Raw genomic sequence first — 27,271 nt, 5'->3', positions numbered from 1 at the left:
GTATTTACATTGAAATAGAATGAAATAAAATATGTGCAGTAATACAAAAAAGTATATATTGTGTACATGAATGTAATGCAGAGGGTCTATTGCCCCTGTAATCTGTGTGTTGTTATTTTTAAACCTGGTTCCCCACCTGGAAGAAGTTGTCTTGTCCCAGCAGCTGCTTGGCGCTCTCCCAGCCCGGCGGACGGTTGAAAAGCAGACAGACGGCGTCCATGATCCTCACCACTCCTTCGGGAGGGTCTCTGTAGTGACGCACCTCCTCCAGGTCGCACGGATTCAGACAGGAGAGCAGCTTCAGGCCCAACAGCAGCACCGGGACCACCTGAGGGGACATTTCAACATCAGAAGCATAATAGTTCAGGGTTCATTCACTTCTTCACCAATGATGTTCCATGACTTCTCCATGACCGTTGCCTAACTTTCCATGACCAAAACAAATGACTCTTTCTCACTAAAAAGGGTTTATTTTGGAACAGGAAAATAAGGTCTGCATATGAAACTTGTTGTGCGATCTAAAACAAATCAAATACACGCTGAAGCAACTAAAATCTCTCACCAGCAAAACACCTCCGCAGTTAAATGCCATTTTAAGTTTCATTACTATACGATACAGTATTTATTATCATTATAGTATTACTATTTTGGCGACTAGATCAAATATAAATTATATTTGATTCAACTTTAGTTACATTTCCATGACTTTTAAAGGTTTTTAATGACCGTACGAACCCTGATAGTTGTAATTGTAAGCTCCTCAGGGTCTAGTCAAAATAACTAGTCGTGTCGTGGTTGTGCAGTGTGGCATGATGGGAGTTGTAGTAAAGACCTGAGAAAAACCACAGAATGTCCAAAGCTAAAGACACTGATTTACCAGAAAATAACTAAGATGTTATCTGAGATGTAACTGGTAACTGAACGACAAAGCCATGTGACTGATTGACAAAAAAAACAACAATATTTTCTCTTGTTGCACTTTTTTACATTTCAGAATTGTTCCTCCTAAATGGATCTATCGTGGAAATTGTGATTTTTTTTTTTTAAACCTGGAAATCAACAATAACCCTAATTTGTCGCAGTGTAAAATGCACCGTTACCTTGGTCAAAAGCACACGACTCCACTAGATGTATAGCATAGGTCACACAGTCATATATGAGTGAATGTTATCTGATGCAGATGTGAATAAACATGTTTACCTGCTTGTGAGTGTGGCTGACCTGCTCCTCCAGGTCGTACAGCTTGTTCTCCTCGACGACACAACTCTCCTGCGCCTCCTCCAGCAGAATCCTCTGATGATCCAGCGCTGAGAGGAGCTCTAACTCACGCTGCAGGAGGGCAGAGGGATCATTTAGCAAGTACTACAACTGTATTTGATCAATATATCCAACGTGTTGCAAAAGTACAGTTTGTACAGATCTGTAAACCATCATTTTGACGCAGACATTAATTTAGGAACGGAGGGTGACGATAGAATGAATTAAGCAATCATACAAGAGAGGCCATTCTTGAACGTCATTATTGGTACGACAGTACTGCGGCAGGACCGAGGCGATTGCGCCGAGGTCCGTACGCCTGTACTGGAGTACTGGAGTACTGCAGGCAGTTTGCTTTTAGGCCCAACGGTATACCGTTTTTCTCAGACGCGGAGGGATACTGACTTGTTGTGAAAAGGCACGTTCTATTTGACCGTTGTTTGATCGTGGAATCAAACACGCCTATTGACCAATCAGAGAGCTTGCTCACACCTTGTGTTATAGAATCCTTCTTTAAGAATGAGATGCACAGAAATAAATGTTGCTGTTAAAGCTTCTCATTTGGAAATGAATAAGCAATATTCCTAGAACTAATTGAACTAAATGGATGCAAATATCTAAACTGTAAATTGCAGAAAACAATGATGTCCATCGTGAATATTTCAATTGCAATGTTCATTTAGGAAAGTATGGTTACCTTAAAGGTCACCTATCCTGCTATTTGTAGGCAATACCATAGGTCTCAGATAAACATTTATAAAAAACATGTCTATGAAGTGTTTTGCTCAAAATACCAAACAGATCACCCATTCTAGCCACGCCTCATATCCCTCTATTCCACTTCCTGTTTCTAAAGTGCTGATTTGTGGATAAAGCTTTACAAAATAAAAAATAATTGACAAAAAAAAGGCTTTCTCTCTTGCCGGTTATACCACAAGGTGAGTTCCTTTTTACTTCCTGCTTCTTCACACACATGCTCTCCAGCACAGGTTAGCTCTGAGTGTTAGCGATGCTAATGTAAACACCGACCATATTACGTCCAAAACAGTCGGGCATTGTTTCTGATAGCAACGTTTCTGATTGGCCCGTGGGTCCACATTTCAGATGTTACGTCATATCGGACGCAAATCTGGATCAGCTCCGTTGTTCCCCGTTTTTAGAGATTTGGGTACGGAGGAAAAGAGAGAGGGGTTTATTTCCTGACGCTGCGTGAGTTCCCCGACACACCGGGGACACATGGTGATGTAGAGAAGACATCAACAAGTGCATTTTGCATGACAGGTCCCCTTTAACATGATATGTTCTTTAAAAATGTGATGTAAAGAAGTAAACATTAAGAAATAAATACAAAATAATCCTGCGATCTTCTTCAGCCTCGATAAACATCAAAATATTTTGCTTACAGGGTTGTTCAAATCATTTTTGTATCATAAATGTTATGCAGATATTTTAACTTGTAAATGTACAAAAGACAATGTTGTGGAAGGTAAATATGACTTAATATTCAAATTGCATTATTCATTTAGGAATTGCTTTAGCAAAATGAGATGCAAATAAATAAATGTTAATGTTTAAACAATATTTCCAGTATTTTCTTCAGCCTCTATAAACCTCTGAACATATCGTGTCGGAAGGGGAAATGTAAGCAGATGTATTAACTTGTAATTTATACAAAAGATGAAGTTGTGTGTATAAATAATACTGAATAATCAGCCGTATTGAAGGGTCACTTTGACATCATCTCTTGCAAAGGAATAACTGTTTCTGTTTCTCAGTTATAAATGAATAAACATGATGCCCAGTCTGTCCCTCTAGCCCAGTGTTTCTCAAACGTGTTCATACCAAGGACACTTAGCCAATAAAAAAACCCTCACGGTCACCTGACTCCCCAAATATCCAGAAACAAAAGGCCTGCTCACCACTCCAACAGTATATAACAAATTACAGCCTAATAATGACAGCTTCACTTCTCTACATCGCCTCGTTCACACGTTAAATCCACAATACAAACACAACTACAGATTATATCAGCATTTTGTTCAAATGCGATTTAAAATGCTCAGGTTTTACACCTCTTATGAAATGTAGACGACATTTATTACGGAGTTTATGTCCAACAGACTCACAGATCGTTGGCTACTGAGAGAAATGCAAAATACACCGCGTGTTGTACGACACACACCTGGATTTTCAAAACAAAATACAGTAAAACTTTGGTCGCAGGCCCCAAGTCTAACTCTCTGAGGTCGAAGCCCTTTTTTCACACGTTAGGCTCGCCTGGGCTTTGTTTGTAAAAATGCTATTTAAACATGAACCATGGCGACCATCGGGCGGGCCTGCATGGTCTGCCCCAACAACAGCCTCTGATCAGCAACAGACTTCATGCAATGCTTCATCTGATTAGATAATAATCTCTATCTAACTCCTAACATCTAAATCTCCTTCCAGCATGGATAAATGTTCATAAAATACATCCATTGTTTGTTTTATACGCTTCTTGAAATACAAATAAAAACACATGGTTCTTCTAAAAACAGATTACAAATCACCTGAAAATGGTACAAACAAGTGGCAACATGTGTGACGAAGGTGTTGCGCTGGGCTATATCACGCAGTCAAAATAAACTTAAGCTCGCTTCATTGCGGAGATATTCCCGCGAGAGTGCGGAAAACTTTGATTAATGTATTTATTTCAAATGTGACATGTTACCAATATACTCACGGACCGCTAGGGGGCGCTCACGGACCACACTTTGAGAAGCACTGTCACACACATTGCTAACACGGTTGTTTAAATCATTTGTGACTGTGCTGAGAAACGACCTGATATAGAAACGGTGGCAGTCTTCTGCAGCTTTGTCAGGATGTTGACCTCCAGGTGAAAGTGCTGATGGCTGAATATTACCTGCTGTGCCTCTGAAACCTCCTCCTGCAGTTTCACCAGGTTCTGTTTGTACCGAGCTGCTGCGCCGCTCATCACATCCAGACGGGACAGAGCAGCTGCTAATCTGGAGAACGTAGAGAAGTTATTGCAAACCAGAGTTTGTGTGTACGTTAGTCAAACAGACATGATAGGGTAGTAGGGACATGTCCTTTAAACCTGGAATCTATTACTGCAACAAATCCAACCTTTTGGAATTTTACGACATTTAATTTAGTTCCTATTGATGCCCTTTTGAAGAAGCCCTATCCTGCTGTCTGTGGTGCTCCCTCTCCTGCTGCCTGTTATATAGGTACATCAGTGCATGTAAATGGTCTGCGAACTCCATCCGGAGGGGGGACATGTCTCCTTTGGGTTCCTTTATTTACGTTCTGAACATAGTGACATCACTGTAACACTCACTCTCCTATTGGCTAGCACTCCAACACATTGTAGGTGATCGAGTAAGGGGCGGGACATCTCTAAGCGGTGGGCCAATCACAACAGAGCCGGCCAGCTAACCAATCAGAGCAGCTCTGGTTTCAGGCCCCTTACAGCTTCCCAGAAGAGCTTACATGCTTATAAAAGCCGAGTGAAGACCCACCTTTTTAATTTGGCTTGAATAGAACTTGTGTTTGTGAAGCATGTTGTGTTAAAGTGCTATAAAGTTTCATTTGATTGAATGTTATCCAGGATGGCATCAGAAATGTCTGTAAGCTCTGTACCTTCGTGACTTCTTGAAAAGCAGTCTCCTGATCTTGCTGAAGTCGGTGAACATCGTCCTTTATTGTGTGACCTGACCATCACTCGTCTCTGTTTGCGTCTCTCGTTTGAAACTAGCTCTCACCTACCACCATGTTACATTCTTATTATCACTCAATGCTTTCACAGACATCACGATGCAGAGGCTGTGCTCCAAATATAAAAGAAAATAGATATCACATGTTTTAACTCTGTGTTGCATCCAGCCCTTGCAGAATCTCAGAGATCTACTGAACCCCCTTTGGGCAGGAACCCTGAAGTCACATGGAAGACCTTTTAAGACCTGTCCATACATTTTAAGACCTCATCGTCACATGGAGTTCTAACCGGTTACCATGGCGACACACTTTACCTCACGTTGACTATATACAGTATTGATTGTCCTTCTTCCTTATCTTCCAACCAAACGCAGACTTGCATTTCCCCATAACGATGTTGTTTAACAACCGGCGTAAACGGACCTTCGCGCGCTATCAAGCAGTGAGCGTGCGATGTCCTGTTCAGATGACGTCAAACCCAACGGGATGCCACAAATAAACTGCCCAGAATCACACTACACACCTACGCCGTGACTACATTCAGGCAGACTGTAGAACACAACCTCTCTGGACCACTTATATACTTATTGAAAACAAGCTACAAAATGTAACACCTTGGAAAATGCCGTTTAATACTTTTTAATAGCCTTCATTTTCGCTAAATTGATTGATCAACTGTTAATACTCTTTAACCAGTTGAGCCCTGAGCCTGTTGTTCAGGTCTCAGGCTCGAAAAGGACATTCCCAGAACAAATGACCATATCTTCTAAAAGGGTTACATTAATAATCTTCTTTCTCAAAGTAATGATAAACCTTGGATGTAGAAGTGTCAGAATCAATATAGATGTTTTTATTTTAAAGTAAATTCAGATTGAACACAGTAAAACAAATTAAATTATAGTGTCCGTCCAAAAATTAAATTACTTATAATATAAATATCAATTACTTATAGTGAAACCTTGAATGATTGGATGGTAGACTAAAAGCTTTAGGAATCCAAACTATAACATATAATAAGTACCCTGTATCAAGATTGATGCAAAACAAGTGACATTTGACCTTTTTAGAGAGGTTTAGCAAGAAAAAAACCACTTCTGGGGTCATTTGGGTGAATTTGGATGATTGACATCTCTTGGGGAAGTTCCTAAAATCCATCTAAACATTACCCACTGGTGAATGAGTGCTGCGCAGCCAGAATGCCCCGGAACCGGAAGCTGCAATACACTCTGGAGGCTATCATTAGCAGCTAATATGAAATCTCCGTTTTGACATAAAATTGGAATTATGGATTATCAGTAATAATTTCAAAGTGACAAAGACACATTGGATTAACCAATGGATTAACCTTCAGCGGCGTTTTTATCGTTTTAATGCCATTGAACACGACTTTTGATCAGAATAACAGCTAAGGTGAGACGGTCTCCCGTGAAGCTACGTGTTGTGATGTCTGTGTTTGCTTCCCCTGTCGCGAGTTCTGATCGCTCAGAGATGATACTGATACTTCTGGAATCTCAGTTTGCTAATCGCTGGATTGGATGTGCAGTTACGATAAGTAATTAGGGTATGTATACCGTGAGTTCTGTGCTAACTGTGTTAGCATGTTCGCTCAGGGCTCATTTAGACGCTTCTTGTGAGACTTGTGCTTTGTTTCGGTAAAAATGGTTCACATCTTCAGTTAGCTGAGTTTCTAACCAGTAAGTGAGTATGACACATTAAAAGGATTTTAAATATTAATAAGCCCTGAGACACAGTTTCATGAAAAAACTACCCGTCAGACCCTGATTAGGGTCCTCTCGGGCTTAACAGGCTAAGAACCCGCGGACACCCTGCTTATTGTTACTTTAATAGAAAAACACATCATTTATGAGACATGTTGTGAGTTTGATCATTTCCTCATATTGTTTGCTTCTTATCCTGCTTTATATGTTGTTACTGTAAATGTATAAGTCAACATGTATATTTTCTACTTTTTCTTTAATGTTATTTTATTTCTATTGAGATCAAAGTCAACTTTAATGTCAATTGTTCTGTGTGTTTGTACAGACAGCGAGATGGAGATAACGTTTCCAACAATCCTGAACACAAAATACAATAATACAAATATACAAATGTGTATAAATATGTATATCCTCTATATATGGGGCATTCTACCGAATTAGTACAAAATCCAGTCCCACAACGATGGTTTAACAAAACCAAGCTAAATGTAAGGAAGAGATTCCACCAATACTTAACTCGATAGCATGTCTGCATGTAGGGGAGGAAACTTATACAAAATGTACACCACCCCAAAGTGATCATGTTGTTGATAGTGCTATAGATGCGCTGCGAATAAAATTAGACTCTGTTGCTCCTTTGAAAAAGAAGAAAATAAAACAACATAGATTAGCTCCATGGCATAATGCCGAAACCCGCAAAATAAAGCAAAAGTCGAGACAACTTGAAAGGATATGGCGTTCCACTAAACTTGAAGAATCTCGTTTAATTTGGCATATTACTCTCAATGAATATAAGAAAGCACTGCGTAAAGCGAGAGCAGCATACTACTCTTCATTAATAGATGAGAATAAGAATAATGCAAGATTTCTTTTCAGCACTGTAGCCAGGCTGACAGAGAGCCACAGCTCCATTGAGCCTTCTATTCCCATAGCACTCAGTAGTAATGATTTTATGTGCTTTTTTAATGATAAAATTGTTACTCTTAGAAACAAAATGAATGACCTCTTGCCTTCGACCAGTATAGTGTTATCAACAGCTCCCGTAATCGTAAGTTCTAATATTACACTAGATAGTAAACTAGAATGCTTTTCAGCCATAAACCTTGAACAATTACATTCAATGATTCTCTCTTCTAAACCATCAACGTGCATGTTAGACCCAATTCCAACTAAGCTGTTGAAGGACGTTTCTCCATTAATTAGCACTTCTTTATTAAATATTATGAATATGTCTTTATTATCAGGCTATGTTCCACAATCATTCAAAGTAGCAGCAAAAGCACAGAAAAGGTTCGGAAATCATGACGGCTGCGTGCGAGCCCAGTCAACTCGCATAATTGATATCGTTACGATCAATTTAGTCGCTCGCACCGCTCGCAAAAACCCACAAAAAACAGGGAAAACGAGCCCATTAAAAGTGGCTTGAATCATGGCAGTAGGTAGCCCATGCGACTACAGTGAGGTGGATGTAGCACATTATTGATATCGGACCGATCATTTGTTATTATTATTATTTGAACACTTTTGACCCCCGCAACATATGTGAAAACTCACCAAATGTTGCACGCGCGTCAGAAGTGGTGAAAATTGCGATGTGTAATTGGTTCCGGAGCTTTGCGTCAAATTGCGTAGGCCACGCTCACTTCCGTTTTTTAACGTTAACTCCCCCCACTTTAACTTTCACGTAAACAAACGAAACTCGCTACGCATATCTAGGGTGCGGAGGAGACGAACAAAAAAGCCTCTTGGAGGGGTATAAAATAACGTACAGGAAGTCGGCCATTTTGAATTTGGGCGTTGGAAAAACGCGATTTATGTTATTATGTTTTTCGCACAGCATGGCCGTGATTTGGCGCCAAAGTTCGCGTTCGCTCGATGCTAGGCGATCCCTCGCCATGGAACACGATGATGTCATAACTCAAACTGACATACTCAGAACGCCACCAAACTTCACATGATGGTTAACACTACGGCCCTGAACAGCTCGAGGTCAAATATTCACTTTTATATCACCGGTCCATGCCTCAACAGCTCTACATGAAATCTGAGATCTCACCATATGCCGTTTCCATGGCAACACATCCTTCGCCAAAAAATACGATGTTGTTGTAATTCAATGGAAAATCGTCCAAACAGCACCAGACATCAGACTATCATTAATGGGCTGGCCCTCAACAGCACTATGTCAATTATGGGATGTCATCATATGCCGTTTCCATGGCAACGCGTCCCTCGCAAAAAAAACTGGTGTTGTTGTAATTCAATGGAAAATCGTCCAAACGGCACCAGACTTCATATGATGGCTAATGGTCCGGCCCTCAACAGCTCTATGCCAATTATGGGATGTCATCATATGCTGTTGCCATGGCGACAGATCCCTCGCCATGAAACAAAGTGTTGTCATAACTCGATGGAAAATCGTCTAAACGGCACCAGACTTCAGATTACAGTTAATGGTCTTGCCCTCAACACCTCCATATGGCAATAGTGAGTTTTCCTCAAAAGCTGTTGCCATGGCAACACATTCCTCGCCGTTAAGCACAATATTGCTATAACTCCTGTGTAAATGGTCAAAAACTGTTCAAACTTTACATGTGTTCTAACCGTCAACCCCTCGAGACATATATGTGTCAGTTTTGAAATTTCGCCAAATTTTGTTGCTATGGTAACAAAATGGTCGCCGTCAAACGCGGTTTTCTCATAACTCCAGTTAACATGCTCCAAACGGCCCAAAACTTCACATATCCGTTTCCATGACAACGCGTCCCTCGCCAAATAATACCATGTTGTTATAATTCAATGGGAAATCGTCCAAACGGCACCAGACTTCATATAATGGCTAATGGTCCGGCCCTCAACAGCTCTATGCCCATTATGGGATGTCATTAAATGCCGTTGCCATGGCGACAGATTACCAGCCATCAAACACAATGTTTGTATTACTGCTGTAACTCAAAGACATTGTCCTATCGGCCTGAAACTTCCCACGTTTGCCAACGGCCGAGTCCTCGAGACACCTAGACACACGTCGACGTGCGGACAACAGCCTGCGGAGCGTCGAAGACCCGCTCAATGCTTTAATTATCCTTGTGTTTATTTATTTGTTTGATTAATAAACACAAGTGGGTAGGAGCAGCTCATAGTAGTTGCTTTAGTGAATTGTACACCCGGAAGTAAGTATTCTCTCCGCTTTGCTTGACAAACCCCCGTGATAGCCCTCAAGCTCAGTGATTGGATGTTTGAGTGTGCGCCGAGGGTTACGCCGAGCGTCGAACAGCACTTTGAAATGGGATGGAACCACGGCAGACTATCCAAACTGGATTGCACGTCTGTCCGTCCTGGGAGAGGGATCCCTCCTCTGTTTCTCTCCCTGAGGTTTCTCCCATGTTCCCCTTTAACCTGTGGGTTTTCTCTGGAAGTTTTTCCTTGTACGATGTGAGGGTCAAAGGACAGAGGGTGTCATATTGACATACTGATATTCTGTACACACTGTGAAGTCCACTGAGACAAATGTAACATTTGTGATATTGGGCTATATAAATAAACATTGATTGACATTTATTGAACAAAACAATTAAGTATTCAGACATAGATATTTACTAAGAATATGTTATGGTCTATTTAAACATAAGGCATTACATTATATAGTGATAAGCTTAATATATACAAAAACATCATTTATAGGGTACTTTCTACTTTCTATTTTTCCTCTCAAGGGCCATTTCAATGTTTTCAACATCCTCCGACGGCCATACAAATTATTGACCTCTGCTTAAAAATACTAAAATCACAGCCCACTCATTTCACCTTTCTTTCAAGCTGTGCAAAGAAAAAGCAACCAGATATCTTGCCATGACTCACGCATGCACGTGCACGGTTGTGGCATGACCACCAAAACAGAAAGATATGGACACAAGATGTGTGCAAATGTATTTAGTTTCCTATCCATGTGAACATGATTTAAGTGGGGGGGGACCTAACCTCCTCTAGTGGGGTCCGGGGGGCATGCTCCCCCGGGAAGATTTGTTTTTGAAATGTTGAAGTTGAAAGCATCAATCTGGTGCACTTTGAGAGCAACATGGAGAGATCTATGGATACATCTCTCAACACCCAGATGAAACAGAACTGTAAGCAGATTTTCTTTTTCTTGATGGGTATTTTACAAATCACTCTCCTTTCAAACTGTCTTCTTGTTTATTAATAACAACTTTTTTTTTACTATCATATAGTATTTTATACCTGTTTACTTTATTCTCTTATTTTTTTATAACTATAATGATCATATAAAGATGTGCCTTTACCTCACTGGTTGTAGAAAAAGCTTCTTATATTTGTTAGCATAGCTAGCTAACCAGATGCTAATAACAACAAAGTTATTGACTGTATGATCAGTATGACAGATCGCCACTGGGCTTACAATTAACGTGTCATCACGTGGTACTGTATATGTCTCGTCTGACAGGGGTGCAGATCTGACGGAGAGCACCAGAACGCCGCTCCGCTCCGGCACTTCCAAAAATTGCAGTACCCATAAGGAGCCGTACACATGCTGCAGTTTTTGCGTGGCTGTGTCGGCTTGTGTTTTTTTCAAGGACCCTGACCTTGGCCAGGAAAAACAGGCACTCACTTGTTTAATTATTTTGCGGTCTAGATTTCTTTAATTATTTTCTTTTTTGCGTGTGTTTATAAATTACCTCGAGGGCCACACCAAATGGTCTCGTGGGCTGTATACGGCCCGCGAGACCGAGAGCTGTCCCCAACCCTGACATCTACATTTCAATTTCTGTTAATAACTCTTAAAACATTTTTTTTTATTTAGTTCAATGGTGTATTTAGAAGATCTTTATGATTACATTCAAACAGAAGTTGGAATATTTAGATTTATTGTGGTATCATTTTCTTTATAAAAAAAACTATATACTCAAAAAATCAGGGGTTTTAGTCCAATGGCTGAGCCTGGTTTTTAACCACACCACAAGGCAGTGACACTGCATCCCTGTCCCTCATGGCTGAATGGCAAGTAGCTCGATCCCATAATTTTGATAGAAATCTGTTCCAAAATCTGAAAATCGGCGTGTAACCTTAAAAATTGTCACTACCGAACACATATTATCTTCAATTAATGGGGACCTATCATGCAAAAAGCACTTTTGTATGTCTTTTATACATGAATATGTGTCCCCGGTGTGTCAGGGAACTCACCAAGTGTCAGAAAACACAACCTTCTCTCTTTTCCTCCGTACCCAAATCTCTAAAAACGGGGCTGCAACGGATCTGATACAGACTGATCCAGATTTTAAATATCTCTGATGTCAGAAACAAGAAGCTCCGCCTATATGGGCAACTCTCCACCTATCAGGGGAATGAGAGGTTGCAGTGGCATGGTAACAGCATGGTCACAAGACGCTCGTGCCTCGCCCCCCTGTTTTATGCAAAGTATTAGGTTATGTAAACCTCTTCAAAGACGTGTATGCTAGCCATGTACTTGCTAGCATTCTTTAGTTATGCTCAATTTTAGCTAGAATCGTCACTTCCGAAACATATGGTTACGTTTCGGTAATTGACATGATCGTTTCGGTAGTGACAAAATGGAAGCAGGTAAATCCCACCATTTTGAAATAAATGTGTTTTAAAGTCTGAAAATCTGTGTGTTACTTTAAAGGTCTCTTATTATACTATTGTTAGGCATATATTATTGGTCTCAGATATATAAAAAACATGTCTATGAAGTGTTTTGCTCAAAATACCAAACAGATCACCCATTCTAGCCTCATTCCCCTCTATTTCAGCCTGTTACTAAAGTGCTGATTCTGGGTCAGTCGCTTCAAACATTCACACTTCAACATAAGGCATGTTATGAGTTAAGATTAAGCAATAAGGTTGAGGGAATATGATACAACCTTGAGAACAAAATACTGTGGCCACTACTAGGGGTGTAACGGTTCACAAACATTTCGTTCGGTACGTACCTCGGTTTTTAGGTCATGGTTCGGTTCAGCAGAAAAAATGATCAAAAAACATAAAACATTTTGTTGGGGTTTTTCATTATTATTAAACTGTGAATAATGTATTCACTCAAATAAATATAAAATAAACATTAAGGTGCAGCATTTCGATGAACTGAAATAATCTGTATTTGAACTTTACTGTACTAGTACTCACAAAACATAACATATTTGTTTTGGGTTTTTAATTATTATTAAACTGTGAATATTTACTCAAATTAATACAAAATATAATAAAATAAACATTAAGGTGCAGCTTTTCGATGAACTGAAATAATCTGTACTTGAACTGTACTGTACTAGTATCGGTGATATTCACGTTCGGGTGATACCTTTTCAAATGAGTATGCAAGTTTGATGTATTGCCTGCCGCGTAATCAATTTTAGTTGAACAATGCCGACAAACAGCTTTGGTTCGGTCCACCTGTCTTTGTCCGTCATCCTTGTTCGTAACTGCGAAACCAAAATGTTCCCAAACCGGAGACTTCAATGATGCTGGAGGATTTTCGAGCTCATCTTGATCTGCGTTCGCCATTTCGACAGTTCCTCAAATGACTGACTAAATTTGAACACATCCCTGTGACCAGCTCTCATAGTATGCCTCTCGTCCAATGAAATGACTTGCTCGCTCTATGACGCGTTGAACCCAATGGGAGCAAATTACACTGAATGCGACGCAGCACCTGAGATTACTTCCAAAAAGTTGTTCACGTTCTCAATTTCTTACGTTTGACGTTATATTAGTTCGGTACACTTCGGTACACACGTGTACCGAACCGAAGGGCCCATACCGAATATATTGGGTACGAATACGTATACCGTTACACCCCTAGTCACTACCGAAACACTGGATGTTTTGTAAAAAATTAAGTATATTGACAAATAAAACGATATGATACTGATCATCTGAATCAATATGATCAGTATTATGCATTTTACAAAGAAAGTTTGCATTGCTATGTTTATGAATTGTATAAATTGAACTTTGAAATTTGATTAAAAATTCACTTTTATTAATTTAATTGTGAAAACCCTCAAGAAATATTTGTTAAAATACTATTTAGATAAGGGAAGGTAAAACAATCTTAACAGGTTCATATAATACATTTTTACTACAGTGTACTATGTTTCGGTAGTGACCATTTTTGGTAGAGGAAGAACATTCCAATACAGTCTGAAAATACGATATCAAAATGTACGGTTCTTTTACTAAATATGTGTCATTTAGATATGGGACAAAATATATATGGACAAAGTTTTGGGAAAAAAACATACAACATTTCAAAACATGTCCAACCTGACTTTGGTCCAAATCGGTAGAATGGCCCATATACAATCAACATTTACATTTACACATTGAGATAAAACACAACAATCAAAATAACAAAATAACAGTCACTTCTATATGTTAGGGAATGTACATAGTGCAAGATTGTCCATTATCTTATCTTATCTTCTTTAAGCTACAGTGGAGCTGCAGCATATCAAACATTGGAGACACAGAGAGAAGAAGAACTACCTGTTAGTGGATATTTACCTGTTGGCTCTGCTCTGATGTTGTGCGTGCAGATGTTTAAAGAGGTGATGAAAGTGTGCAACAAACTCCAGAAAGGTCTGAGGGTTGAACGTCTGATCTCTGAGCAGCACAGACGCATACTGACATGCAGACTGATGGATTCCTGCCATAACCACAGACAGGCCGGCCTCTGAGGTGTCTCTCTCTGCTGAATAAAGGGAAAAGGAGAGCACATTGTAGATATGACACTACCAGTAAAAAGAGGTAAACATAAAGAGAGTGTAGACTGACTTTTAGGAGGGTTTGTTTTGAGGCATTGAGCAGCAACTTCCACTAGAGACAGTCTGGACCACGGCTGGTAAATGTCCACACACACACTTAGGCTCAGAGCCTTCATCAGCTGTGTCTGCATCACAAAGGATAGAATAGCATGCAATATTCAATTTGACCTGCACTTAGTATAGAGAGCCCTTTCCACCCATCGCACCAGAGTAGATTCAGTACTTCGTATACACAACAACATGGACTACAGTTTGTTTGAAGGAAATCTTAAGTGAAGATGCAGAAATAAAACACCAAACACTGAACATCTATTTCAAGGTTTTATTTTAAATTGTGTTAATTATATAAAATATTGTAAACCAGCTTGATAATATTGGTACATTTTCATTTTGATATACCCAATGATATACCTTTTTAGTGACAGTTGTTTTGGTTAATTCTGAAAAAAACTTTGAAGCAAATCTTGTAGAAATGAAAGACCAAACACTGCATCCATTTTAAGAGTTAAATGATATTGGATGTGGTATTCTGTTAAGCCCTGAGCCTGTTCTTCAGGTCTCAGGCTCGAAAATGACATTCCCAGAACAAATGAATATCTTCCCTTCTAAAAGGGTTAAATTAATAATCTTTTTTCTCAAAGCAAGGATGAACCTGTGAGTTGGATGCAGAACAGTCAGAATCAATATAGATGTTTTTATTTTAAAGTAAATTCAAATTGAACACAGTAAACAAAACAAAATTATAGTGTCCGTCCAAAAAAAAAACATTACTTATAGTGAAAACCACCCTTGGATGATGGTAAGGTAGACTAGAGATTTTAGGAATCCAAACATAACATATAATAAGTACCCTGTTTCAAGATTGATGCAAAACAAGTGAAGTTTGAGCTTTTTAGAGAGGTTTAGAAAAGAAAAAAACCACTTCTGGGGTCATTTGCCGTTTCTCTGGAACCCAATGGTCGATTATGATGATTGACACCTCTTTTGAACCGTTAGAGCCAATAGAATCAAAGGGAAAGGTCCTAAATCCACATACACGTTCCATTGAGGAGTGAGAGTGATGCGCACGCAGTCGAAAGCTTTGTTACGCTCTGAAAACTGAAAACTAGGTTTATTGCTGATGGATTATCAGTAATCATTTCAAAGTGACACAGACACATTGGATTAACCCAGTGGTTCCCAAAGTAGGGGGCGCAGAGGCATGGCAGGGGGGGCGCGAGAGACCAGGAGGGAAAATGGTTATTAAAAAAAAAGATTTAAAAAAAAAAAAATCATAATTTGAAAAATTATGATTTTCGAAAATAATATGATGCAGTACTATTACGTCTGGGTCTCTGTGTTTCATTGAAGCTCGGATCTGTGTGTGTGGAACGAGCCATTTTGTGTGCGTGTGCGAGCGAGAGAGAGCGCACCGGTACCGGAGATCGTTGTTGTTAGCTTCTGGTGCTAGCGAGCTACGCTAACGGATATAAGGAGTTTTTTCAACAACAAGCTGGAGGAGAGTCCTCCCTGTCAGACTGAGAGGCTCCGTGAGCTAAAGGACTCTCTCAGTGTTCAGATAGTTAACTTTAGTTATCTCAGTGGGTCTCAAACGGTTTGGTCACCATTTATGTAAACAATTATTTCCGAGGCACACGTTTATATGGTCATTATAGTTATAAAAAAATAAGAGAATACATAAAAACAGCTATGAAATACTATATGACACTAAAACAAGAATAAAGTTTAAAAGGGTGATTTGTAAAATATCCATAAAGAAAAAGTAAATCTGTTTCCAGGTCAGTTTCATCTGGGTGTTGAGAGAGGTATAGATCTCTCATGTTGCTCTCAAAGTGCACCAGATTGATGCTTTAACTTCAATATTTAAAAATGAATCTTCCCGGGGGAGCATGCCCCCGGACCCCCCTATGTGAGGTCCACACACCACCTATAACAATAGCACTTTACCCCTGCTTACACCTATATGCTGTGAGCTGATTATCGAGCCTTCATTGTAACAGTCGCGGGTACATTGTGTATATGTGGGGAGTGTTGCAGTAGAAAGTTCCTCTGTAGCGCTGGTGCATTAATGGGAAACCCTAAATGTTTGAGCACCCTCTATGAAACGTCAAGCTACCCCACAGCACCCCAAAATAAATCTCTCTCTTACTGAGCCTGACTTGTGTTGGGGGGGCCCAACATTTGTTTTTCTCCAAAGGGGCGGCCTGACAGAAAAAGTTTGAGAGCCACTGGAGTAACCTATGGATTAACCTTCAGCAGTGTGTTTATCGTTGTAATGCCATTGAACACAACTTTTGATCAGAACAACAGCAAAGGTGAGACATATTGCCGTGTTGGCTACCTAAAGCTACGTTGTGTGATGTCTGGGTTTGATTCCCCTGTGGCGAGTTTTGATCGCTCAGTGATGATACTTATACATCTAGAATCTGTGGAATCACAGCTTGCTAGCTGATATCTTTGTTGTGCAGATCCGATAAGTAATAATAATAATAATAATAATAAATTAATTTTATATAGCGCTTTTCTGAACCCAAAGACGCTTTACATTTGGGAGGGAGGGTAGACAAACAAAACAAAGACAAAGACAACACCAAAAAGAAACAAAACAGAAAAGCAGTCAGGAGGAAGTTGGTTGAGGGGGCGGGGCTTATGGATAGAGAGTTGAAGAGGTGGGTTTTGAGGCGGGACTGGAACAGGGTGAGGGACTCAGACTCACAGAGGTCTTGGGGGAGGTAGTTCCAGAGCTTCGGGGCTGCCCCAGAGAAGGCTCTGTCCCCGAAGCTCCGGAGTCTGGCCTTGGGGATGGAAAGCAAACCGGCTGATGAGGATCTGAGGGACCGGGGTGGTTGGTAGAGGGTGAGGAGGTCAGTGAGGTAGGGGGGGCCAGATGGTGGAGGGCTTTGTAAGTGAGGACCAGGAGTTTGCGGTGTGAAAACGGGGAGCCAGTGGAGTTCTTTGAGGACCGGGGTGATATGATGCCATATAATAACGTGTTTATACCGTGAGTTCTATTTTTTCGCTCAGGGCTCATTTAGACGCTTCTTGTGAGACTTGTGTTTTGTTTCGGTTCAAACGGTTTGTATAGTCAGTTAGCTGGGTTTCTTCCCATTATGTGGGTATGACACATTCACAGTTTGTTCAATGTTAAAGGAATGGTATGCTCATGACACTCATTTTAAAAAAATTATCATCCGATAAAACAGACCAGTCTCTGCAAGTCTCTTTTTTTTTTTTTAATCCGATGACATTACCAGTGATTTTAAACTGATTAATTACCGAAATAACATTAACACTGTGGGCGCCGCCATTTCCCGGACGTGACGTAATCCATGCGTTTGGTTTTCGAAGACACGTTGATCTCCATGTTATTTACTGTAGTTTCTCTCTTCAAATATGCCTCACTGTATCGCGAAATATTGCCATAATTCGGATAGGAACAATCCACGGAATGCTCGGTTCCATCTGTTGCCAAAAGGTAAGCATAAGAAGTACGTTCGGAGGCAGTGGCTAGCGAAATGTGGCCGGCCCGAACCGAGAGATTTACAGGCTCGTGTATGCAGCGAACATTTCACATTTCCGGACGACTACTCTGAGAGTATGATCAAACATAACATGGGATTTAAAGAACAACCATTACTCAATGGAGATGCAGTACCATCGGTCTTTCTGGTGTCATCACCGACCAGGACACCAGTTCGGCCAGTTGAGAAATCGCCCTCTGCAAGTGTGAAGCGACGGAGGAGCAGAAGTAGTGCTCGGAGTAAGAATATGTTATAGCGCATTTCCATTGCAGCGGCTAGCCCCGTTTTAACGTCCAGGCCAGGACCGTTTTTGGTGGCCTTTCCATATAGCGTAGTACCGGCTAGTGTGTATTTCCCCCCAGTTTTTCCGGCCCCATAAAATCGTGATTCTATGGCCAGGGACAACGAAGCTGAGTATGCTAAACTAGAGAGGGAATCGCTAGCAAGGGTGGTACTACATGCATACATATAGTATCTTATATCATCTTCCCATTATACACACATGCATTTTCAAACATCTGGACTACCTATGTTGCAAATGTATTATCTCTTCAATTTACACACGGCATCTATTGCACGTCTGTCCGTCCTGGGAGAGGGATCCCTCCTCTGCTGCTCTCCCTGAGGTTTCTCCCATGTTCCCTTAAACTGGGGGTTTTCTTTGGAAGTTTTTCCTTGTACGATGTGAGGGTCTAAGGACAGAGGGTCTAAGGACAGAGGGTGTCGTATTGTCATACTGATATGTATGGCTGAATTCCCCCATCCAATCTCTTCACATTGGTCAAAACGTGTTCCTCTGCTGACGAGTGCGAACTGAAATACTCCACCATGTTTCCGTGTGTTGACAAAGTGAACGCATGGATGACGTCACGACCATCACGTGACTACTGAAAATGGCAAACATGGCGGCGGCCAGACGGAATATACAGGTCTTGATAAAAAAGAGCTATAAAATCATTATTTACCGGGGAACATCGCTGATCTCTTCAGGGTATGGTTTAAACATGTTTCACTAAATACTGAAGTTTTGATTAATTATCTAATGAGTGGAGCATTTCTTTAAGAAGCCCTGAGACGCTGTTTCTTGCACGATGTCCGATGCACGATGGGGCATGGGGGCATGGGGCTAAACAGGTTAATTAGTAATGTTTGGAACCTGTTTAAATGTTTGTCTGCAGGTTGACTTTCCCAACTATCTGGTCATAAAAGAACAGTTTGAGTTTCAATATTTAATTACAGGTACATTGGTTCAGTGACAGGTGTTGTAAGAAATAAATAAAAACGGTATTTACGGTCAATCCACGGTCTCCATTGTTTGCAGGAGCCTCACTGCTGTCTGTCAGTGTGAAGGGCAGCAACAGGAACACGTGCACATTTCTGTGGAGTTGGCTCAAGTACCTGTAAACAAACAGTATTAACTTGATTAACAATTAATCACTTTTTCAAATTTCAGCCCAGATTTGTTTTCTTTAAATAAGATCTAAACGTGGCAACAACAACATCCCAATATTTAAGGCAGGTTCCTCTTACTTCTCAGACATCCAGTAGTCCATACGATATCGTCTTGACTTCCTCACATCAGTGGCTCTGGAAACAACGTTCCTCAGATCCTCGGTGTAAAGTCCTGCTTGTGTTCGGTGAGCCATCGCCGCCAGCAGCTCCCATCTGATTGGCTGACTGACTCCTTCATGAACCAGTATGATGACCCTAACTCCATCCACTCTTGTTTTGTTCACAGCTTCTTTGAGGATTTCGTGCAACTCATGCTCGTTACCGGGATGCACCTCCATCAGCAGGTATCCGGTTATCAAGGCAGCTAAACGCACTGTGGTTTTACGACCGGTGCCTTTGTTGGAGGCCATCAGCAGTCCGTGACCTCCGGGTATAAGCAGCGCCCGGAGGATGTGTAACAGCTGACCCACCCTCTGTCTGTGCACCACGCATCTATTTAAAATATTATAATCAGCTTCCTGTCCTTTGTCTTCCTTGTTTCTGCTGATGAGGACACGCAGTTGCTGCAGTAATACCTCAAGGTCTCTGTCCTGGTAAGTAGAGCCACACTTAAAAATGTGTTTCTGATTCATTGGAGCCTCCGAAAGATCAGGACCATACACGAGATTAGCCAGTTTGTCCTCCATGTGCTGAAGAATCTGGGGTTGCATAGCATGAGTTTTTAGGCTTTCTTCTACTGACGAAATGTTTCCAGACAAAGAGGAAGGTTCAGTCAAGGTCTGGCCTTTCTTCAGGTCGGATTGTCCAGCGGGTTTTGTCTCTTGAGGGAAATTACGGTTACCTAAACTCTTAGCTATTGGCTGACCTCCAGTGTCCGAGGGGAGTGTGTGAATATCCAGCCTTGTGACATCCAAACTGACAGGAGAAGTTGCATCAGCCAATCTACTTCCATAGTGAGTTGTTGCTGCCATGGCTATGAGGGACGCAAGAGTTTTGCTGTCATCCTCGGAGCATAACCTGTCGCTGAATGTACGCAAACACTCGTGCATCCAGAGATGTGCGATGTTAAGGACTGGTTCAGACTCTGGAAGGATTGTTTCCTCCTTTTGTTGCATTGTCCCTCTGCGAGGCTGCCAAAGACACAAACCCTTAAACACCTTCTGAAGGTCATGATGGGAAAATATGAAAAGGGGCCTCTGCACAGTAGGCTTGAATTGGTCACACACGGCATCGTACACTTTCTTAGTTGCAGTGATAATGCAACATGCCATATCCTCAGCACTCTGCGTTAGTTGCGTTTCTTTGAGCCACATCGTTAGCCGAGGAGAATGGATAGACAATATGACGTCCATAGAAAGGCTGGGGAGCACAAAGCTGGAGAACAGGCGTGAGAGCCTGGAGGAAATCACTGTACTGTGTGATCCAGAGACACAACAGGTGGCCATGTAGCTGAGGGAAGCAGCACTCAATAACTTGAAGTTGTAGCCGTCAAATGTTAGAATCCGTCCCGTCGAGATACTCTGTCGCAGCGTGTCTAGAGCCGTAGACATCTTCCCAAAGACATCTATAACGGGCACAATATAGATATGAACCTCAAGAAGCTTCAAACTAAATGCCCTGAAGTTAAAAGTCCCCTATTGTACTGTTTCTCATCAATATATCACAGGTCTCAGATATACACAGAGCCTGTCTCTGATTGGCTGAAACACCAAACAGATCATTGCAGCATTACCCATAATCCCCTCTGTTTCAGCCCTGTTTCCAAAGTGCTGATTCTCTGTCTGTTACTTCAGATGAAAACAAGGAGCCCCTCCCCACGCCCCTCTGAGAGACATTTGGTTACAAAGAACTCAATGGGGGGGGGGGGGTTAAAAAATATTATGACATCACAAAGTGACCAAAATCTGATCAGCTCATTTTCAGACGGGTTTTCAAAGAGATGTATCAGGACAAAAAGAGAGGCGTCTTTGTTCCGTTCAGAATCTCAAATATGTATGTAAAAGTAGATTTAGCATAATAGGTTACCTTTAATGTTCTTACTCACCTCTGGCGGCTTCGTGCAAATCATCCACAAAGACCAGCAGTCCCGTCTGTTTTGCATTGGGACCCTGAGTGTCTCTGCAGTTCTTCGTGCAGTTGATGGTCTTCAGTACGGTGTGTAGGTCTCTGGATCTCAGCAGAGGACTGGCTGGTAGAGTAATGTGTGGCTTCTCAAAACTCAGCAACGTTCTGCACAGAGTCGTTTTTCCAGAGCCGGGTTCTCCTGAGAGCAACACCGGCTGGTTCGCCTCCAACATGATGTTCAGAAGAGAGGCATACTTCCTATACTAAATAACAAGACATGTGTTAGTTATAATGTTTAAACAGATGTATTATATATGTGTGTACTTTCAATGCACAAGAGTATTCTGGACAAACCATTGGAGGAATCGATTTTGTCAGAAGTGTGTTCTTGGAGCATGTCTTGATGTCGATGTTAAAAAAGTATTCAAACACACTCTCTCCATCAGGAACCACAATTCTGTATCGGCAGGTAAACAGCACTTGATGGGCCACTGAGTCGAACCGTGGCCAGTGGCTGAAGGAAATCATAAAGTATGTGAAGAAAATTGGCGAGAGATGTTGTTTGTGTACAGAAATATGTGATTTATTTTGCAATAACATACAAAATTGATTATGTATGGCATCATTTTGATAAGAAAACCAAAACGGTCTTACCGAGGATGCAGATGTCCACTAAATCCCCAAATATAAGCCACCAGGAAAAGGTTTCTGTTCAGCAGGCCTTTGCTGTCTGATCCGGCTCTGTGTAGAGGTGTATCTGGTGGAAGAACATAGGCTATGAAGTAATAATAAAAGTTAAGTCACTACCTTAGCTTGAATTTCTGTTCAACCGTCCTGGTTATACCTTTTGTGTCCACTTGTGGTGTTGCCCCAGCTTTGTCCCCTTCCTTCCCGACATGCTGAAGGAGGGCTCGTAGGATCCGAACAAACGACGTGATTTCTCTCATCCCATGCACAACGCTTCCAAGAGATTCTCCTTCATTTAGGATTGCAGATGTTAAAGCGGTAAGCGTGTCGGAGAACAGATCTTCAGCCAGACGATTCCACATGTTCATGGTTCCTTGATCTAGTTTGTGTTCAGAAGACAGAGCATCCATTGCACTCCTCCACACAGCCTTCCACAGATCAGACCCTGAGAAATAGACCAGGCTGCAGCGGGTCACTGCAGAGGGACTTGCATCGCGTAGATCAGTGACCTCCATCACTAGTCTAAGGTGTGGTTGGGATGGCAGTATTTCCCCTGATGACAGGCACAGAAACGGGTCCTGAGGACTGCACATCGTAGTTAAGTAGTCCAACCAGCCTACAGGATTCCCATCCATCACCAGCCATTTATGTATCTGATCACTTTTCTGATTCTTGCTGCAGATCTTTGGTTCTGAATCTCTCAGCACCTTTACTACAGCTCCATCTTGCCATCCTCTCTTTTCACAGAAGCTGCCGAATAGCTCCGTGTGGGACATGGCGTTAGGAAATAAAACCACGGTGTCCACAGAGTTCCAGGTTGAGATCTGTGGGGTATCTCCTTCCATCCTATTGTCATGTTCTGTCAACGCAGCCAGGTGGTTGAGTGCTTCAGCGAGAGCACAGCGACAGGTTGTCTTTCCACTACCTGAAGGGCCTATGAGAATAACTGCGGGAGAGAGTTTCATGGCATGGTAGAGTCTCAGAGAACTGCTTATTATTTCAGCGTCAGCATGAAAACATTTCCTTTGTAATTCTTCTGTTAGTGCATATTTAAGTTGAGTCTTTTCTTCTTCCTCGATGTACTCTTGGAAGAGAGGAAACTGGCATGCAATAGGGAATGTTTCCTTGAGAAGGATGGAGAACTGCAAGGCTTTCTTTTGTTCATAAAGAACAGGTAATGAGACAGAAAGAATGGCTTTGACAATGGCTGTCTCCTCCATTAATCCCTGTATAATGGACAAATGAGAACTGCGAAACCTGGAGGGGTTTTCAGCTTCTTTTCTGTCCTTGTCATCAACTCTGACAGTCACAGTTTCTGAAGGCGTAGGATCGGCCTCATCAGAAATGTATTTTTGCCTTTCACTTTGTTGGAAGTGCATTTCAGATGCAGAGATGATCTTTTGCAAGAGGACAAGATAGCAGCTCTGGTGGTCGTTGATGGAATCCGGCAGACAGAGGGAATCCTGGGCCAGGCTGATGAGGTCCACCAGACGTTGACTTAAAGACACGGCGTCTGAGTAACCAATGGAAGTCAGCATTACTTCTGCGATGATCCTGTAATCTGGAAGGGTTAAAGCGACGGGTCTGGTAGCACATCGCAGAATCTCTGGAACCTCAGATGAATACCCTTTGGATGAGATGACAACACATCCATAGCTTGGTCTGGCAGAAATGCTTTTCCCTGCAATCACCATGTGACAATCTGAATGGAGGTTTGTGCAATCCGGGACCCCGTCAGCATTCCAGTCCTTTGGCTCCTCTCTCAGTCTTTGGTTCTTCTTTTGTGTGAACTCTGCGAAGGATTGTTGGATGTCAAATAGATGCTGGCCCAGCATTGAAAGTAATCCTTGTGTCAGTAGGTCTACAGAGTCCAGCAGAAGCCACGCTCCAGTCTGAAGAGCACCCAACAGCATTCTCTGAACAACACCGGGGCTCATAGTTGGACAACATTGCAAGTTGACAACCATTCGCCCCAACGCTTTTCCCAACTGAACCACTGTTGTTTTCTTTCCAGACATGCACGGTCCCCTCACAAACCCACACCTGTAGCCTTTGAGAGCCAGGAGAATCCCCAGTATCGCCCGATCTGTGGCTGGAGTGTGTCCCATCACACAATCTTCTGGACCAAAATACTCATAATCATATTGGAGTCGATGGCCCAAAACATCCACGTGACATGTCGGATCATCCGTCAGACTACAATCTTCTGAGTTGATATGATACTTCATGAAACTTAGCCACTCGAAAGACGACTCTGGAAGACTCTGCACCTCCATGAGCCGAGAAAGCTGCTGGGAATGCTTCATTGTAAGTTGCACCAAAGCTCGCAGACACATCATCCTGTACTTGGAGACCAAAGACTCACAGTCAGACCCTGTGACTCCATCCCGTATGAAACGGCCAAGGGTTTTCCATTTTGCAGAGTTATATGCCTTTATGTTTCTTAACATCACTGGACTTGACTCTTGGAAAGCTCGTAGGACAGACTGGCACCAAACTGCCTCCTCCACCACCAGCAGACACTGAAGAGGGTATTCAGACACGAGATCCAGCACAGGGAGGGCGACTTTCCTTCTTTCAGCAATTTGAAATACAACGTCTTTTACTTCTTTATCAAATGCCACATCTTCAGTGTGTGGTTCAAGCTGCATTCTCACAACAGCACATTTCTTCATGAGTTGCACCATGGTCGACGTTAACTCTTTCTCAAAGATAGAAAGCCAACCTAAGGCATTGGGATTTGGCTCCAAAGGAGACGGAAAGGTAATGTGCTCCTGGAGGCTGCCGAAAAACCCCAGAACCTTCATCTGACTCTCAGACGTAGCCCCACAGATCTTTACACCGGTCTGATTAGATGGTATTACACAATCCACTTCTAGCCGACGTATCCCTTTAAAGCATTTGCATACAAAAGGCTGCAGTGTGCAAGGTGTTGGATCAAAGGAGAGTAGCTGTATCCTCTCCCAATCACTTAAGAACCACAGTCTTGGAAACTGTTGACAGAGGCTCTCCAGGAGGTCAGACATCTGGCTGGAAATGGCCTCCATTGTAGAGACGCCGTCAACGAGAATCTGGTGGAAGTTTCTGCCAAAAAATCTCTCATTTGTTTTCTTTGGATTAACAAAGTTCCACACATGAGGGTCACCTGAGACGGACTGCATAATGTCCTTAAAGGTCTCATCAATTGGTTGGAATTGTTCCAGCTGTGAAGAAAATAGGAAAAGCTCTGCAATCAGATTCATAGGACGGCAACGTTGTGATATATTATATATAAATATAAAGATGACATACCAGCTCCACACTCTGCACACTTATGGATGTGTGATGGAACATCTTGGTCAAGAAAGCCCATAACTGCTGGTATCTTTCGAATAAACAAAGCAGCTTCCCTATTAATAATGAACAGAAGACAAAAGGATATTACAATGTTCAAACTGTTCCTCAAATTGGATGCAAATGTTCTCTTTGGTTGAATATCCACCATACCGAGATCGTGCAGTGATTGGAACAAATGTTCATTCTGCAGCCTGAAGTCAACACTGTGTGGGGACTTCAACATGGTGGACAGAGTCATCAAATCGTTCTCTATCTCAGCAAAGTGTATCTCCAGACCTGAGTAGGAAGACACATGGTTAACCCCAGCAAACTGTAAGCTGAGTATTGATTTTACACATGTTCTAGCTTGGTTTCACCAATGACGAGGAGTCTTCGATCACTACAGGTGTGTTGATTGGCAGTTTGGAGTTTTGAAACTGTGCCCTCTGTGGGTTTCTTTGTTTCTGGTAATACATGTTGTGGTTTTTGATGCTGCCAAACAGGCAGAGTGAATTTATCCAGCTGGAATAGTCTGGGTTTCCATTCCTGTTGAAGCTTTATGAAGTTCTGCTCCATGGTATACTCTGCTTGTGCATCCCTGCATATCTGAAAGAGTAAGAAGAAAGGTCAGTGTGTAACAATATAAATGTGAAGGGGTGTCGCATTTCTGTTACAGGATTATATATGTTAGAAGTAGCTAATGTTGGGCTATAAAGGAACTACAGCACGGTCACATGACTTCACGTCACCACCGCTAAGCTAAAGGAGGCTAATGTTGGGCTATAAAGGAACTACAGCACGGTCACATGACTTCACGTCACCACCGCTAAGCTAGAGGAGGCTAATGTTGGGCTATAAAGGAACTACAGCACGGTCACATGACTTCACGTCACCACCGCTAAGCTAAAGGTGGCTAATGGGCTATAAAGGAACTACAGCACGGTCACATGACTTCACGTCACCACCGCTAAGCTAAAGGAGGCTAATGGGCTATAAAGGAACTACAGCACGGTCACATGACTTCACGTCACCACCGCTAAGCTAAAGGAGGCTAATGTTGGGCTATAAAGGAACTACAGCACGGTCACATGACTTCACGTCACCACCGCTAAGCTAAAGGAGGCTAATGGGCTATAAAGGAACTACAGCACGGTCACATGACTTCACGTCACCACCGCTAAGCTAAAGGAGGCTAATGTTGGGCTATAAAGGAACTACAGCACGGTCACATGACTTCACGTCACCACCGCTAAGCTAAAGGTGGCTAATGTTGGGCGTGATGACGTTTAGTCGTCTCATTTAGACACTTGTTAGCAACCTCTGTTTTTAAATTAACCAGTGGAGTATTTACTGACGTATTTTATATCATAAGCAAAACGTTAAAATGTCTTCAACTTGTGTTAACCACAGGCCCGATTTCCGGAAAACAACCAAAAACACATCCAGAAAACCATTGACCTCCAGACCCGGGGACAGGAAGTGATGAAATGCTGATACCTTTCTTGGTTTTAGGACTCATTGCTCCACCTCCACATTTAGTTTCCTGATTGCAGAACCAGAAACAGCCCAGTGTGGACATCTCTCTCCTGTTCTCACCTTGTTGATTAGTTCCTGGTGAACTTCAAGAGGTAGAGACGTCAGTTCAGCGACAGTCACCTTCTTCTCTGGGACAAACCGCAGGCCCATGCCTGGCAGAATAAAAGTATTTTAGTTGGTAAATATTCTGTGGACGAAT

The 27,271-nt window shown here is 41.9% G+C and overlaps 1 protein-coding gene across 1 annotated transcript in view; it reads right to left on the bottom strand.

Annotated features, from left to right (window-relative positions):
• Positions 1–27,271, bottom strand: part of LOC117444125 (dynein heavy chain domain-containing protein 1) — a gene marked incomplete at its 3' end in the record, with an annotated part of 69,447 nt that overhangs the window by 18,275 nt on the left and 23,901 nt on the right. The window contains exons 18-32 of the mRNA XM_034079821.1: positions 27,133–27,224; positions 25,914–26,142; positions 25,708–25,833; positions 25,513–25,610; positions 22,379–25,424; positions 22,189–22,291; positions 21,889–22,048; positions 21,515–21,797; positions 19,549–21,034; positions 19,311–19,416; positions 14,508–14,622; positions 14,238–14,424; positions 4,163–4,265; positions 1,201–1,329; positions 137–328 (exon numbers count right to left, since the gene is read on the bottom strand). Coding sequence (XP_033935712.1) covers positions 137–328; positions 1,201–1,329; positions 4,163–4,265; positions 14,238–14,424; positions 14,508–14,622; positions 19,311–19,416; positions 19,549–21,034; positions 21,515–21,797; positions 21,889–22,048; positions 22,189–22,291; positions 22,379–25,424; positions 25,513–25,610; positions 25,708–25,833; positions 25,914–26,142; positions 27,133–27,224 — 6,455 coding nt within the window. The remainder of the gene's footprint in view (positions 1–136; positions 329–1,200; positions 1,330–4,162; positions 4,266–14,237; positions 14,425–14,507; positions 14,623–19,310; positions 19,417–19,548; positions 21,035–21,514; positions 21,798–21,888; positions 22,049–22,188; positions 22,292–22,378; positions 25,425–25,512; positions 25,611–25,707; positions 25,834–25,913; positions 26,143–27,132; positions 27,225–27,271) is intronic.

Source organism: Pseudochaenichthys georgianus, unplaced genomic scaffold (genome assembly GCF_902827115.2).
Source record: "Pseudochaenichthys georgianus unplaced genomic scaffold, fPseGeo1.2 scaffold_738_arrow_ctg1, whole genome shotgun sequence".
NCBI lineage: Eukaryota > Metazoa > Chordata > Actinopteri > Perciformes > Channichthyidae > Pseudochaenichthys > Pseudochaenichthys georgianus.
This window is presented reverse-complemented; position numbering and strand designations above follow the sequence as displayed.